This window comes from Bubalus kerabau, chromosome X, assembly GCF_029407905.1.
Source record: "Bubalus kerabau isolate K-KA32 ecotype Philippines breed swamp buffalo chromosome X, PCC_UOA_SB_1v2, whole genome shotgun sequence".
Lineage (NCBI taxonomy): Eukaryota > Metazoa > Chordata > Mammalia > Artiodactyla > Bovidae > Bubalus > Bubalus kerabau.
The window spans coordinates 138,190,287-138,206,947 of NC_073647.1; the positions used below are offsets into that span (position 1 = coordinate 138,190,287).

The 16,661-nt window shown below is 39.0% G+C and overlaps 1 protein-coding gene across 13 annotated transcripts in view; it reads right to left on the reverse strand.

Moving 5' to 3' along the window:
• POLA1 (DNA polymerase alpha 1, catalytic subunit) overlaps window positions 1-16,661 on the reverse strand; it is a 391,031-nt gene that overhangs the window by 216,775 nt on the left and 157,595 nt on the right. For 9 of the 13 annotated variants that reach the window (XM_055564229.1, XM_055564223.1, XM_055564226.1 and 6 more), the window contains exon 35: window positions 3,585-3,620. The exons of 3 other annotated variants lie outside the window; for them this stretch is intronic. In XM_055564229.1, coding sequence (XP_055420204.1) covers window positions 3,585-3,620 — 36 coding nt within the window. Of the gene's footprint in view, window positions 1-3,584; window positions 3,621-3,732; window positions 4,598-16,661 lie in introns of those variants that run through there. One more of the 13 variants, XM_055564235.1, reaches the window with a different exon arrangement.

The following is a 16,661-nucleotide window of genomic DNA, read 5'->3' on the forward strand; positions in this document are numbered from 1 at the left end:
GAAGTAATGCCATGTCTTAAATTGTTTATCCCCAGACGATTTTCAGTTCCATTGTACAATGAGCAGCTTATGAAATATAAGAGAAATATGTAACCTCTGTCTGAAAGCTTCAAAACAATCCGGAGCATCATCTATGCTGACTGAGGAATGAAAATATGAGAACACAGTCTTCCGCTAAACAACAAAAATGACTCTCCCCATTTGCTCACGAAGAGAAACCGAGCATTATTTAACCTTTTCCCTAACATGGACAACATTAAAAAACACTTCACTTATGAATTTAACAGACTGTAAGTAAGCTTAAACTGGAAATGCCACAGAGAACTGCCATTATGTCTATAATTCAACTCTGTGTTATTCAATACAACCTAAGGGGCAGCTTTTGTAGAGCACAAAATATGAACTACACATTTCTGAAAGGTCATGGAACACCAGGAGACAGGAATAAAGTGAATTAGGGAAAATGAATTCAGTGCAGATTTTTACATTAGAAGTCAAAGTTAATACAGTTTCCTACTAACAAGGTACCATCGATCTCTCAGAATTGGTGAGCTATAACATTAAAATAACTTGCTAAATATTTCATCTAACAGTTTGAGTATTTTCTTCCACAAGGCATATAAAAGGTTCTCCTTTCCCTCTGTGTCTACAGTTTGTTTTTTGCCTTAAAAAAGTAATTTACTGAAAATGCATTTTCCTTCTTATTAAGAACCCCAGTGACTCAACAGCTAAAAAAGTGGATTCTATCAGAGCTGAAAAAGATTTAGCTTGATATTAAATTTTATTACCATTTATTGCCATTAAAATATATTTTTTCAAGGTCACTATACTTGTTAATGTAAATTAGTTCTTTTTAAAAAAGAACTAATGCATGTATTTTTTTGGCTAAAATAAAATCTCATACTTTGCAAAGGTTTCATGTATTTAAAAAATACAGAAAGTCATTTCAAGTAGAAAACTAGCTTACGTTCTTTCTCTGAAGAACAAATACACTAAATTAAAACCTCAAGGCCAAGGAAACACAAAGAAAAGACCAAGTTCTTATAATAGGTTTTGGTAGCCAGGAAGCCATGGTATTAATGAGACTAGAATTTCTAAGTAATTTGAGGTCAAAAGGATACCCATTTGAAGATTATTTCCAAGCTAAAAACTTCATGAAATAAATAAAAAGAGTGCAACACTATAATTCATAGAAAACTAGAAGATGTCCTATGCATATTTAAAAAAATCCATTAATTGGAAAGGTGGAAAATGAATCATTTTATTAGCAAACTTACTAAAATTTAAAAAACAAAACAAAATTAGTATGACAGACTTGAATAAAAATTAACAATGTGAAAATAATTAAATTACTTACACAAACTTCCAGAAACAAAAACAGTTTATTGAAATATTAACAATATGTAAAACAAGTATACAATTTAAGAGCTCAAAATATTTTATTTATTTTAGCTTCATATTCAAACAATTAGCTTATAATTTATATTACTATTTTAAATCAAATGGAAAAATTTTGTCATTAAAGCAGTGCATTTGGGCAAATCTAGTCTATTTTACTAGTCTCTTTTAAAATAATTTAAGAAATAAGAAGTATAAAGATAAAAATCTTAATATGTAGTTTGGTAAAGTTCAAGTCAGTCTTTGAACAACACGTTTATCTATCCAGTAAAGCTTGTGTTAATGCGATGTAAGAGTTTGGCAAATTCAACTTTAATGGAGCATAAAAGTGCTTTTGCTTGAAAGTGAGATCATTTTTAAAAATTCAAAGCATGATCACTTTTTCTTTTTTCATAGGAACAATCTGATACAAGCAGCAAAGCTTAAATAAACTAGAAACATTTCAAATGATCCATAAAGGATTAATAAGCACTGCAGGAAGTCCTATAGGCTCAGCGTATACATTTTCCATCTCTTCCCCCCATGATGGGCATGATATGAAATTCTAAACAGAAGTGAAGTTTCAAAGTCCCTGAATGTAAAAAGACTCTTGTGTTGAGGTGAGAGGTCGCAACTTAGGATGCTTAAATTTGAAAAAGATCAAAAGTATGATGGTATTAGGACAAAAATCACTCAAATTTGGACATTCAATTAAAAAGGTCCTCTTGCTGAGGGCAATAGCCAGTGGTCAGGAGCAAAACTAAGGCAAAAGGAGTAGTTGGTAAGCTACAGGCCACTAATATAACAAGAACAAAATGACAGCTATTATTTTGGCAGAGATAATCTATGCTGAAACACAAAACACACACACGCACAATTTCTTTCAATACAATTTTCTTGTCTTCCCACTGACTTCTGTGATTACCACAGAAAGCAGGGTTCTAAACACATTTCTCAGTTGAATCCTCAATCAATAATAGTAAAAAATTCAGATGGAAGATATGGGAAAATGCATTATGGCATTAGTAACTGTTTGCAAAATAAACTGAATTTATCAATATGCACAGAAGTTGATAAGAAACCTCAGATACTTGAAACAGATCATATTTTAGTCACCTCAAAGGTCAGTCACATTTTCTGTGTCCATCAAATCAAAATTTTTTATTCTGCAGTTGGACAATCTTCTTAATTTTTATAACTACTAATTCTTCAAAAATAAATGTACCTCTGAGAAATTCCCTGCTTAATATAAAAATATAACCAGCTCCCCCAAAGTTATGAAGACCTATTTTCTATTATGAAAGATAAAATGCCAAATATTCCTTACCTATAACTATAATTACAACTTTGCACAGAGTCCTAAATTAAAGCCAATAAGACCATGGCTTTTTAGTAAGCACCCAGGTTTACTACTGGAATAAACACTCAAGAGTGAGGCAAAACAGTCCTCAGTTTTTATACAACCTTTAGAATGTGCATATTTTTCAACCTCTCGTGTTTTAATAATTCCTTGACAGAAGCATAAATTATTCATGCTACTACAATGAGATTTACTTTCTTAAAATGAAATGCAAATAGTAAATAAGAAGCATGACATTTAACAATACCAATGAATGTTGGGATCAACAAGAGAAAAGCTTAAAAACAGACAAACAGAAAAAGAATCTGTCTCAACTAAATAGTCTTACATGGGAGTACAACTGCCAAACCTTTCAGGTATCAGCCATTTCTCAGGGTAAAGAGGGCCCTTGCTAAGGCTTTGGCTATTTTACTGCCAATTCACATGACCACTAGAAGCTGAAGCAATAAGACCTCCATAGTGAAAAATTCAATCTTTTACTGAACACCTATTTTGTTTTTTGAATTTTCTAGTAACTTGAGAGAGCAGGATGCAAATTGTCACTCTTCACTCGAAAAAGGTTTTTTTGCAAAGACTATGTGGACTTTGAATCAGAGGTTCAAGTTTAAATCCCAGCTCTACAGTGTATTATCCTCATACTGCTACTGCTACTGCTAAGTCGCTTCAGTCGTGTCTGACTCTGTGCGACCTCATAGACAGCAGCCCACCAGGCTTCCCGGTCCCTGGGATTCTCCAGGCAAGAACACTGGAGTGGGTTGCCATTTCCTTATCCTCATAACACTGGCCAAATGTCTGATTACACAATTCAGCTTCCTTATGTGTAAAAATAGAAAAAAAAATCATTTACCTTCACAGGTTTGCTAGCAGAATTAAATGATACCACCTAGGTAAAAAAAAAAAAATGCTTACCAAGTGTTAGAGAGCTCAAAAAATAATAGTCTTGGGAATTCCCTGGCAGTTCAGTGATTAGACTTCATGCTTTCACTGCCCTGGGCTCAGGCTGGATCCCTGGACAGGGAACTAAGACCCTGCCGCAGTGTGGCCAAAAAAACCCCCAAAAACCACCACCTCAAAATACTAGTCTTCTTTCTCCCACTCTATATAAGTCTAAAAGCTTATAGGAAACAAAATTATTTGCCAAGTGAAACAATGTAAATACAATAGACTGTATAAAAGAAATTACAGTCGAAAAGTTATATACTCCAAGTTCTTTAGGAACTCAAGAGGAGAAAAAACCTTCCACAGTTGTAATCTGACAGAATGCTTCCTGGAACTGAGATGGGTTTGGGTCATGAAGGTTGAGAAGAATTTAAACAGATAGAGATGGCAAGTGGGCAAGAACAATTCAGGCAGTTGTGAGAAAACAAGGCCTGTCTGGAGGAATGAGGATTTAAGGGTGTCACTGGATAGGAGGGTCTGTGGAGAAGGAGGTTGGATAATAAAATGTCTCAAATGCCAGAATACAGAGTTTGATTGTGATTCTATAGAGATTTAATTAAGCCACCCCAGCATCCGTGAGTGTGTATAAATTGTGCCTGTTATATTCTAGAGGAGACTATAAAAGAGGATAGGATGCTACCTATAGAGTTAAGGTCAAAAATCAGTCCAAATCCCTTTGGCTACTAGACAGTATGATCTAACCAACAAAGGGTACCCGTGATTAAACAACAGCGGTCTTGCAAAACAAAAATGACAGCTGAAAATGCTGAAGAAATGAGATTGAGTCATCAATTACAGATCTTGAAGAAATTTAAGGGAGATATGAATGATATTTACAAGTACTTAAAAAAAAAAAAAGCACAAAGGGAGGTGGTTGTATTCATCTGATGTTCAACACAGGTGTCAAGAGGGCAGAAAGGCCTAGAACAGAGGGAAGAACATTCAGATTAGCCATGGGGAAAACTTGTGAATGTAGAGCCTGTGAGGATGAAAAGACAGCCCAGCAAGAGACTGCAGCAGTACCATTAATGCAAAATATTCAAAAAAAAATTCAAAGCATAGTGGCAGAAAGATAGATTTCTCAAGATGCAGTGTTTTCGCCTGGGTGACCTGCAGACGACATGTTAGTTCTACAATTTATGACTTTTGGATTAAAGCTGGGAGAGGGGGGTGTCCTTCAGGACATGGAGAGCCCTTAATGATAGCAGTGCTACAAAACTGCACAGTGATCAAGAGTTACTGAACTAAGAAAAACCTCGGCAAGTACTCCCTCAATTATTTCGGCCCCTGGGCATTTCAATGGGAAACTACTCATTGATATTATTCTTTTTCCAACATTCATTTTATAGAATATCAAGACAGAGTCAAATGTTGACTTACTATGGTAAATAGAGGGGAAAAAAGCCTGCTTTGATTTCCTTTCCTTTATTACCACCTTGGTTTTGTGTTTTAGAATGTCGATTATGTTTGAAAAGAGGGTGGAGGATGGCGGGGCATGTTCATCCCTTCAATGAAGACAAAACATAGCAGCTATTTCATTCTGCTGTGGAAGTGTTACCACCCCCCCACCCCAACTTAATTCTTTCGCCATCATATTAAATTGTGATTTTCAACAGGGTCCGGAAAAACGTGTTATATTTTACTTATTATTCTAAAAGAATTAGAAGGCAATTATAAGGAAAGGATAAAAATAGGGCAAAAATGTTTTTGTGTTTTTAGACCAGCTAAAATTTTCAGAGTTTAAAATGACTAGAAAGGCAAACTGTTAGGTATTCAAAGGAAAATGTGAATGTTTTCCCAAAGGCATTATTAACAATTAATAATCATTACACTGGTGCCTTGTTTACCTGACCTTGTATAAATTCAGCAGCCTGGTAATTAGACCCATATTTTGCACATTTGTATATTTCCATGCATAGATTTGACTCATTCATTCATCCATTAAAATTTGCTTGACAGACGTAGATGAATAATCAAGCTACAATTTGTATTTACTGGATTATAGAAAATTGCCCAAACTGTTAAGTTCAAGGAAAGCGCATTCTTGTCTCTCTCTTGTGACTGATGTAAAAGCAATTACACATCAGAGGATTGCCCCAAAGCTCTCAGAAGAAGTGGCACTGCTTTTGCAATTTGAGGTCTTTAACAGTTACCTTTTTTTCTGAACATAGAGACTTTTTAAAGATTAACAGAAGGGAGAAAATATGCCTGGGCAAGTAAGTTTATTATCACAGGTCATTACAATTTTACAATAAAAAGTGATGTTCTGATCAACATTCTACATCCAAAATAAGCAATATTGCACCTCTCTTCTGCAAAAACTGTATAGACAGTGGAAGTTTTGAAGAGGAGAAATGAGGCACCTTTTGGGGGACAGGTTTATGACAAACACTCCTCCCTTACTTACCACAGAAACAAACGTCAACCAGAAAACCTGACCAAACCTCTTGCTAACCAGCAATCAACGAGAAACAAAGGAACTCCAAGATTTGATTATTAATGTATTTTCAGGAAAAGAAGCAGAACACATCTTAGTGCCAACTGCTCCCTAAATTCTGATGTTTGGTACCAGCCAAACGTGCTGTCATGTAGAACTGTATTTTACACTATGGTATTTATTTTGCTTTTGCAGTCACTAACCGAACCATCGCTAATACACGTTTTCTGGTCCACAGTACAGTACTTCTTTACACAGCTGAAGATACAACAATTTTGCTGTCTTAAATCCATCTCTTCAAACTGCTTATTTTGATTGTCTACTTTAGAAGAAAACGAGTGATTCCTGGCTTTAAAAAAATAGTGTGTGTGTGTATATAACCAGCATTATAAGATTTCTAAAAAACTTTTAGATCATATATCTAATTTTGTAAAAATATACACAAAGATGAAACTATACATTTGATATCATCTTTATGATGAACATTTAGCTCCACAGCTGAAAAAGCTTATAACCTGCTTTCAAAAACATTAAATTAACACTTATGAAGCACAAAATTTGGCTTGAGGCAGGTTTTCCAGATTGGTGACAATGAGACATCCTAAGTACTTTACTTATAAATTTAACAAACAAAAGGCTTTCCCAAATTTCCTAAACACATATCCAGTTCTTTTTTTCAATATTACCAAAACCTACTACATTTCCTCCTAACAATCTATCATTTCTTTCTATAAAGCAAATGTCCTGATGGATATCAGACATTAACTTATGTGAAATCAGCTAAAAGATCACCAAAGAACCAGGTAAAGCATTAGTTTAGAAAATGACTTGTTCTTATAATCCATGTTTATAGTGTGTTTGATTTCACATAGAGCTAAATGTTTGCTGAGTCCATGGCATTGTAATAGGCATTTCAGGGGTCTCGTGTCAAGAAGACACAGTCCTGGCAGTTTAATATGATTAAACAACTTTGATTTTTAAAGCCTAACACAAAAGCTATTTGCTGACTCTTGGTTTCAACAGAAACAATGAAGGGGTGTCCAGAGGATTTTGAATAGGTGGGGGAGGGACTGCTGCCCCAGGAATCTGACACTACTCAGAGTTGGACAGTGTGTGCCTTGGGTGAGCCCTTTTTCTATTTGGTTTATTATCTGTTTGGTTGGTTGTCTTTCACAAGGTCCAAGTGCTGCAAACTGAACTGCACTCTACTTACTTAAAAAAAAAGGGGGGGGGGGAGGAAAGTAGAAATAAAAAAGTACACTTGGTCCATCAACTGCTACCAATGGTCTGACAAAAAAATGTCATCTAAACTTGTGTCCATTCTCTTGCTCTCGCTTATTCCAGAGGTGCTTTTACTACCAACTTCAGAATGGAAATGAGATATGCATTACCACTGTCCAAAAATATTTCATCTGTATCACAAATGCAAGTTATCTGTTAAACTTGGATTTGATGCGCTTTACTGAGAACCCCTGCAAAAGTTTACATTTCACATTCTATTATCAGCCACTTTCCTACCCATCCTGATTTTCCCTAACAGGTCATCAGCACCACTGAGCACATGACCAATAAATAAAACAACTCTCCAATAGAAGGCAAAAGCCAAGTGCATCCCATTACTCATATATATATATATATACACACATATATATGTGTGTGTGTGTGTATATATATATATATATGCATACCAGGGCTGAGGAAGAGCACACAAAAACAGGAAATACACAAGCACACCCATGGTCCTAAGGGCTTCTCAAGTTGTATGTCTGGATATTTAGCTATGCTTGTTAACAGGAAAAAGGTGTGACTGCCCAGTGTTAAGACAGCTTAGGCCAATAGGAGTTTCAAATCCAGCCCTGCTACTAAGAAGCCAGTTTCCTGGTCATAGTTTAGGGGTCAGGAAGAGTACTGTAAGATAAAAGAAAAGATCAACACCACATCTTTGCAAGACACACACACACACACACCCTTCTTGAGATTCTTAAAGTGACTGAAATTTAAACTGTGAGAGATTTAAGCTGACATTCCAGAAAATACTGTCCACTGAGTGTGAAGTCATTAATAGTAAAAAACAGGAATTAATTGGCTATTCCATCCAAAACAAAATATGGCAGCCAAAGCCTTTCTGAAGGTTCCAAGATCACTCGTGCTCTACTAACCAACTCCTGTGTCTGCCATGTCCCTGGAGCTCTGCGCTGCTCCAAGGAAATGAAGTGAAATAAGGGACTCAACAGTGCAGCTTGCATTCAACAGGAATTTGCCATCTGTGCAGGACAGAACTGCTGCCCAATAGATGCTGCCCCACATGGGTTCAGGGGTTATGGACAAACAGGAGAAAGGATACTCTGCCTGGAGAGTTGACAGAAGAAAGCTTTCCAAAGATTGTGCCAATGAAGGCATAAGAATTTTACAAGCTGGGGCAGTATGAGTGGAGGCAGGGGGTTCCAGGCAGAGGAGACGGCAGGAGTGAACACAGGGAGGGAGAAAAGCATGTGGCAACTTTGAGGACTACTAAGCTCTCCTGGGCAGTGGGCAGAGAACCTATGAAAATACAGCATGGATGGAGAAGAAAGTGGCCATGCTAGGGAATTTGAATTTCAATCTGCAAAAGATGAAAATACACGGAAGGTAACATCATTAACCCTACTTTGGGAAGATAATCCTGTGAAACAGCCTGGAGAATGGACTGATAAGGGAATAGGCCAAAACAGGAAGATCAATTAGAAAACTAAGATGACCACGAAGTGAATTAAAATAGTGAGAATGGAGGGAGAGACAGTGTGACAATACAAAAAATATGTAACACTTTGACATCCAATGTGGGCAACTGGAGGGTATGGCTCTGTGAAACTCATAAGAATATTGTGAGGAACACATTAGGAAAGGTTGTGAACATGCTTGGAAAATTAAAATGTACTATGTAATATATCCCCATGTCCGAGGGGCAGCGGCCAAGAGGAGTTACCCCACGTCCGATGTCAGGGGCAGCGGCCGAGAGTGCCAGGCTGCGATGACACAGGAATGGCCAAGAGGAGCTACTCCATGTCCGAGGTCAGGGGTGGCAGCTCAGAGGAGCTACTCCACGTCCAAGGTCAGGGGCGGCAGCAGAGAGTACCAGGCTGTGACAGCGCTGGAGCAGCCCAGAGAGCTACCCCACGCCCGAGGGCAGGGGCGGTGGCCAGGAGGAGTCCAAGGAGCAGTGGCTGCCAGGGCCCAGGAGGGTCTAGAGGAGCTATTCCACGTCAAGGTTAGGAGGGGCGGCGGTGACAAGATACCCCTCATCCAAGGTAAGGAACAGCAGCTGCGCTTTACTGGAGCAGCTGTGAAGAGATACCCCATGTCCAAAGTAAGAGAAACTCAAGAAAGAAGGTAGGTGTTGCAAAAGGGTATCAGAGGGCAGATACACTGAAACCATAATCACAGAAAACTAGTCAATCTAATCACACTAGGACCACAGCCTCGTCTAACTCAATGAACCTAGGCCATGCCCGTGGGGCCACCCAAGATGGGCAGGACATGGTGGAGAGGTCTGACAGAATGTGGTCCATGGGAGAAGGGAATGGCAAACCACTTCAGTATTCTTGCCTTGAGAACCCCATGAACAGTATGAAAAGGCAAAATGATAGGGTACTGAAAGAGGAACTCCCCAGGTCAGTAGGTGCCCAATATGCTACTGGAGATCAGTGGAAAAATAACTCCAGAAAGAATGAAGGGATAGACCCAAAGCAAAAACAATACCCAGTTGTGCATGTAACTGGTGATAGAAGCAAGGTCCGATGCTGTCAAGAGCAATATTGCATAGGAAACTGCAATGTCAGGTCCATGAATCAAGGCAAATTCAAAGTGGTCAAACAGGAGATGGCAAGAGTGAACATCGACATTCTAGGAATCAGCGAACTAAAATGGACTGGAATGGGTGAATTTAACTCAGATGACCATTATATCTACTACTGTGGGCAGGAATCCCTTATAAGAAGTGGAGTAGCCATTATGGTCAACAAGAGAGTCTGAAATGCAGTACTTGGATGCAATCTCAAAAACGACAGAATGATATCTGTTCGTTTCCAAGGCAAACCATTCAATATCACAGTAATCCAAGTCTATGCCTCAACCAGTAATGATGAAGAAGCTGAAGTTGAACGGTTCTATGAAGAAGTATAAGACCTTTTAGAACTAACACCCAAAACAGATGTCCTTTTCATTATAGGGGACTGGAATGCAAAAGTAGAAGTCAAGAAACACCTGGAGCAACAGGCAAATTTGGCCTTGGAATATGGAATGAAGCAGAGCAAAGACTAATAAGAGTTTTGCCATGAAAATGCACTGGTCATAGCAAACACCCTCTTCCAACAATACAAGAGAAGACTCTACACATGGACATCACCAGATGGTCAACACCGAAATCAGATTGATCATATTCTTTGCAGCCAAAGATGGAGAAGCTCCATTCAGTCAACAAAAACAAGACCAGGAGCTGACTGTGGATCAGATCATAAACTCCTTATTGCCAAATTCAGACTTAAATTGAAGAAAAGTGGGGAAAACCACCAGACCAATCAGGTATGACCTAAATCAAATCCCTTATGATTATACAGTGGAAGTGAGAAATAGATTGAAGGGACTAGATCTGATAGACAGAGTGCCTGATGAACTATGGAATGAGGTTCGTGACATTGTACAGGAGACAGGGATCAAGACCATCCCCATGGAAAAGAAATGCAAAAAAGCAAAATGGCTGTCTGAGGAGGGCTTACAAATAGCTGTGAAAAGAAGAGAAGCGAAAAGCAAAGGAGAAAAGGAAAGATATAAGCATCTGAATGCAGAGTTCCAAAGAATAGCAAGACGAGATAAGAAAGCCTTCCTCAGCGATCAATGCAAAGAAATAGAGGAAAACAACAGAATGGGAAAGATTAGAGATCTCTTCAAGAAAATCAGAGATACCAAAGGAACACTTCATGTGAAGATGGGCTTGATAAAGGACAGAAATGGTATGGACCTAACAGAAGCAGAAGATATTAAAAAAAGGTGGCAGGAATACACAGAAGAACTATACAAAAAAGATCTTCACGACCAAGATAATCACAACAGTGTGATCACTCACCTAGAGCCAGATATCCTGGAATGTGAAGTCAAGTGGGCCTTAGAAAGCATCACTATGAACAAAGCTAGTGGAGGTGATGGAATTCCAGTTGAGCTATTTCAAATCCTGAAAGATGATGCTGTGAAAGTGCTGCACTCAATATGCCAACAAATTTGGAAAACGCAGCAGTGGCCACAGGACTTGAAAAGGTCAGTTTTCCTTCCAATCCCAAAGAAAGGCAATGCCAAAGAATGCTCAAACTACTGCACAATTGCACTCATCTCACACACTAGTAAAGTAATGCCAAGCCAGGCTTCAGCAATATGTGAACCGTGAACTTCCAGATGTTCAACCTGGTTTTAAACAAGACAAAGGAACCAGAGATCAAATTGCCAACATCTGCTGGATCATCGAAAAAGCAAGAGAGTTCCAGAAAAACATCTATTTCTGCTTTATTGACTATGCCAAACCCTTTGACTGTGTGGATCATCAGAAACTGAAGAAAATTCTGAAAGAGATGGGAATACCAGACCACCTGACCTGCCTCTTGAGAAACCTATATGCAGATCAAGAAGCAACGGTTAGAACTGGACATGGAACAAAAGACTGGTTCCAAATGGGAAAAGGAGTACGTCAAGGCTGTATATTGTCACCCTGCTTATTTAACTTATATGCAGAGTACATCATGAGAAACGCTGGGCTGGTAGAAGCACAAGCTGGAATCAAGATTGCCGGGAGAAATATCAATAACCTCAGATATGCAGATAACACCACCCTTATGGCAGAAAGTGAAGAGGAACTAAAAAGCCTCTTGATGAAAGTGAAAGAGGAGAGTGAAAAAGTTGGCTTAAAGCTCAACATTCAGAAAACGAAGATCATGGCATCTGGTCCCATCACTTCATGGGAAATAGATGAGGAAACAGTGGAAACAGTGTCAGACTTTATTTTTCTGGGTTCCAAAATCACTGCAGATGGCGACTGCAGCCATGAAATTAAAAGACGCTTACTCCTTGGAAGGAAAGTTATGACCAACCTAGATAGCATATTGAAAAGCAGGGACATTACTTTGCCAACAAAGGTCCGTCTAGACAAGGCTATGGTTTTTCCAGTGGTCATGTATGGATGTGAGAGTTGGACTGTGAAGAAAGCTGAGCGCCAAAGAATTGATGCTTTTGAACTGTGGTGTTGGAGAAGACTCTTGAGAGTCCCTTGGACTGCAAGGAGATCCAACCAGTCCATTCTAAAGGAGATCAGCCCTGGGATTTCTTTGGAAGGACTGATGCTAAAGCTGAAACTCCAGTACTCTGGCCACCTCATGCGAATAGTTGACTCATTGGAAAAGACTCTGATGCTGGGAGGGATTGGGGGCAGGAGGAAAATGGGACGACAGAGGATGAGATGGCTGGATGGCATCACTGACTCGATGGATGTGAGTCTGACTGAACTCTGGGAGTTGGTGATGGACAGGGAGGCCTGGTGTGCTTCAATTCATGGGGTCGCAAAGAGTCGGACACGACTGAGCAACTGAACTGAACTGATGTAATATATAATGTATATTACCATAATGGAATCCCCTCTGTTTCAAATCACTTGTCTCTTTCTTTAAGGCACATTCAATACTTTTGGTAGGAGAGACCAGGAAAAAGCAGTGTTTAGGGAGGAAGTTCCTGACAGCCCTGCAGACAGAGAGCCAAGTAAACCAGTTTGAAAATTTTTCAAAGTTTCCATAGGAACCTCGAAAAAGTCCAAAACCTTTCAAAAGATGGACGGTCTATTTTCATTCAAATTGCTGAATACTAAGGAAGCTCCAGAATCCCATGTCTGTTACCTGATTCCTGTGAGGAACACTGGGAAATGTAGCCCAGGGATTGTCCCATTTATGATCCTGTAATTTTAATTTTTCAAAGAAAATTTTATATATTGAAGGTGTACAACATGATGATTAGATATACACAGTGAAATGATTATGACAGTCAAGCTAGTTAACATTACCTTCTCACATAGTTATTCTGTATGTGTGTGTGATGAGAGCATCTGAAATCTACTCTCAGCAAATTTGTAGTATTCAATATGATATTATTAACTATAGCTATCAGACTGAACATTAGAGCTCTAGACTTATGCATCCTATGTAACTGCAACTTTGTAGCCTGTGACCAGCATCTCCCCTACCTCATGTTGATTTTGGGGTTCTATTCATGGTATATTAGGCCTGGGCAAAACTATGAACTTCCTACAGATGGAAGGCTGAAGCTACTCAAAAGGAGATTATGTTGAGTCACATTAAAGATTGAGAGGGTGGTGACAAGACTGCAGATCTTAGAACCAGTTTAAAATATTGTAAAGATCATAATTCCTAGACATATGCAGGATCAGATGATGTCATAAAAATCACTATACAGGAGGTCTCCTAGAAGAGATACAGGGAAGATGACATTTCTATACACAAATATTCCTCAGCCTGCTGCTGCTGCTGCTAAGTCGCTTCAGTTGTGTCCGACTCTGTGCGACCCCATAGACGGCAGCCCACCAGGCTCCCCCGTCCCTGGGATTCTCCAGGCAAGAACACTGGAGCGGTTTGCCATTTCCTTCTCCAATGCATGAAAGTGAAAAATGAAAGTGAAGCCGCTCAGTCGTGTCCGACTCTCAAGTACTTACCCTCTCCAAGCTAAGCAAAAAAACACATACATTACAAAGCTTAATTCTGCACATCTCTGGGACTGGCAGCATTTTCAGTACAAAGGTTGGGGATGGGTTCCAGATAATGCCATGGATGGAAAATATGACAGTTCGTAAGCAAAAGTGGTACAGGGCTTCCCTGGTGGCTCAGTGGTAAAGAATCCAGCTGCCAATGTAGGAGAAACAGGTTTGAACCCTTATCTGGGAAGATTCCACACGCCACAGAGCAACTAAGCCTGTGCATCACATCTACTGAGCCTGTGTTCTAGAGCCTGGGAGCTGCAACTACTTAAACCTGCACACCCTAGAGACGGTGTGCTCTGCAACAAGAAGCTACCACAGCAGGCCTGTGCACCACTACTAGAGAGTAGCCCCTGCTCATTGCAACTAGAGAAAAGCCCTCAGCAAGGAAGACTCAGCACAACCAAAAATAAAGAAAAAAATATATTTTTTAAAGTGGAATATGAGACTAGTCATTCGAATGAAATTATTTTTAAAGTGCAACTCAAAGAAGTAGCACAAGGGAATTGGGTGACGAACGTGTTCTGTATCTTGACTGGGGTAACAGTAACATAACCTGACCCTTATGCATTTGTCAGCATTCACAGAACTGAACACCAGAGAGTGAACTGTACTGTATATAAATTTCAAAATGTAACCAACACCAGCCCCTGAAAAATATATACATTCATTGTCAAATACTTGGAAAACAAAAATATAATGTTATATACCATATACTATTTAAGGTACTGGACATTAATGTATAAGCGTAAAAAAGGCTTACTGATGTGGTTTCAGATTCCACATTTGAAATAACCTTTAAGAAACTACCATGCTACAAGGTTTGGTGTAGTGACAAAAAAGAACACCCACTATTAATGGAAAAGGCTATTAAAATACCATCTTTTCCAACTACATACCTATGCAAAGCCAAATTTTCTTCATATACTTCCACCAAAACAACACTACAACATATCACAGTAGATTGGATGCACAGGCAGATATGAGACTCTAGCTGTCTTTGAAGCCAGACATCAGAGATTTGCAAAAGTTTGTAATAATGCCACTGTTGTTACAAAATTGCTTTGCTTTGTAATATATTTTTCATTAAAACTTTTTGTTATATAATATGCTTACTGTCAAATAAATGAGTTAATACTTTGTATGTTTCATTTTATAATTTAGTAAACAGGAATACATATAACCCACATAAGCAAAAACTCTTTGCCATTCTCAGTCATTTAAGAGTGTGCAAGGTCCCACAGAATGAAAACTTTGCAAACGACTGTGCTATAACATTGTAAACACTCATCAGCATGAGAAGCCACTATACTGTAAAAATTAAAGCAGGACTTTCTTGACACTAGATGAAATGCTATAGTAGAAAAAAATGATCCTCAAAAGATTACCTGTAACTTCATCCATATGGTTTCTAATTCTTTAGTGTGTGTGTGTATGTGTATCTATATCTATTTTCAATTCAGTTCAGTCGCTTAGTCGTGTCCGACTCTGTGACCCCATGAATTGCAGCACGCCAGGCCTCTCTGTCCATCACCAACTCCCGGAGTTCACTCAGACTCACGTCCATGGAGTCAGTGATGCCATCCAGCCATCTCATCGTCTGTCGTCCCCTTCTCCTCCTGCCCCCAATCCCTCCCAGCATCAGGGTCTTTTCCAATGAGTCAACTCTTCCCATGAGGTGGCCAAATTGGAGTTTCAGCTTTAGCATCAGTCCTTCCAAAGAAATCCCAGGACTGATCTCCTTTAGAATGGACTGGTTGGATCTCCTTGCAGTCCAAGGGACTCTCTCAAGAGTCTTCTCCAACACCACAGTTCAAAAGCATCAATTCTTTGGCACTCAGCTTTCTTCACAGTATATATAGACATAAATTCTGGATAGCTTGGGTTTTTTCCTGACACAATTCTTAAACATTCTTTGGTGATGGATAGAGACTGAAAGGCCAGCAACACAAGGCTCCTGAGAGGCCAGCTAGCAAATTATCTAAGTTCCCAGCAATGCTAAGAGCTTCTCCAACAGCCAAGGATCCTGCCTGAGCACCTGTGCAACCTGAATGAGGCTGGGGATCTTTAAGCAAAGAAGCTGAATAACATACTTCACAAAACTCTAACAGAAAGTTATCATATGCTGGAGCATAGTAGAAACTTAAAGTATTTTTGAGGAAGTACGACAGATCAAATGAGTTTTGAATCAGGACAGAAAGTTAAACACTGCTCCAAATCCAGCTAAGACCAACATTTGCTGGTAGGAGCAAATGGTAAAGCCACTTCTGAGGTACACCAAGCCCAAAACAAACCAACACCCACCAATTAGAAAATATTGGTGCTCTAATTCTTATTAACAGTGTTCCTCTTTGGAATCCAGGCTTTTTCTATGGTCCCGTGGAAAGGCAGCTGAACTAAGTTCCTCTCAAACAGAAATAGTTATTCCATTGAACACAAGACTAAGCTAGACAGAACGATCTGCAAATTCATATCTGCAAAGAACCGACTTTCACCTGTGAATCATAATGTATACTTTCTAGGGAAGGCAAGTATGAGAGACAGACACTGCCCAAGGTGCCCTCCTCCTCTCTCGTTTCAGTGTGCAACAGAGAACGAGAGCTCTGGTTTGCTCCTTGAAGCCAAGAAGGTCAATGGTGTGAGAATCGCACTTTTGAAAGGTTAAAATGGAATCTGTTCTGGTTCAGTTTCTTACGTTACTACAAGACAGTAGCTCTCGATGATGGGGTTTAGACCTGAAGTTGAATTTTTCCTAAAGACTCCAGGTT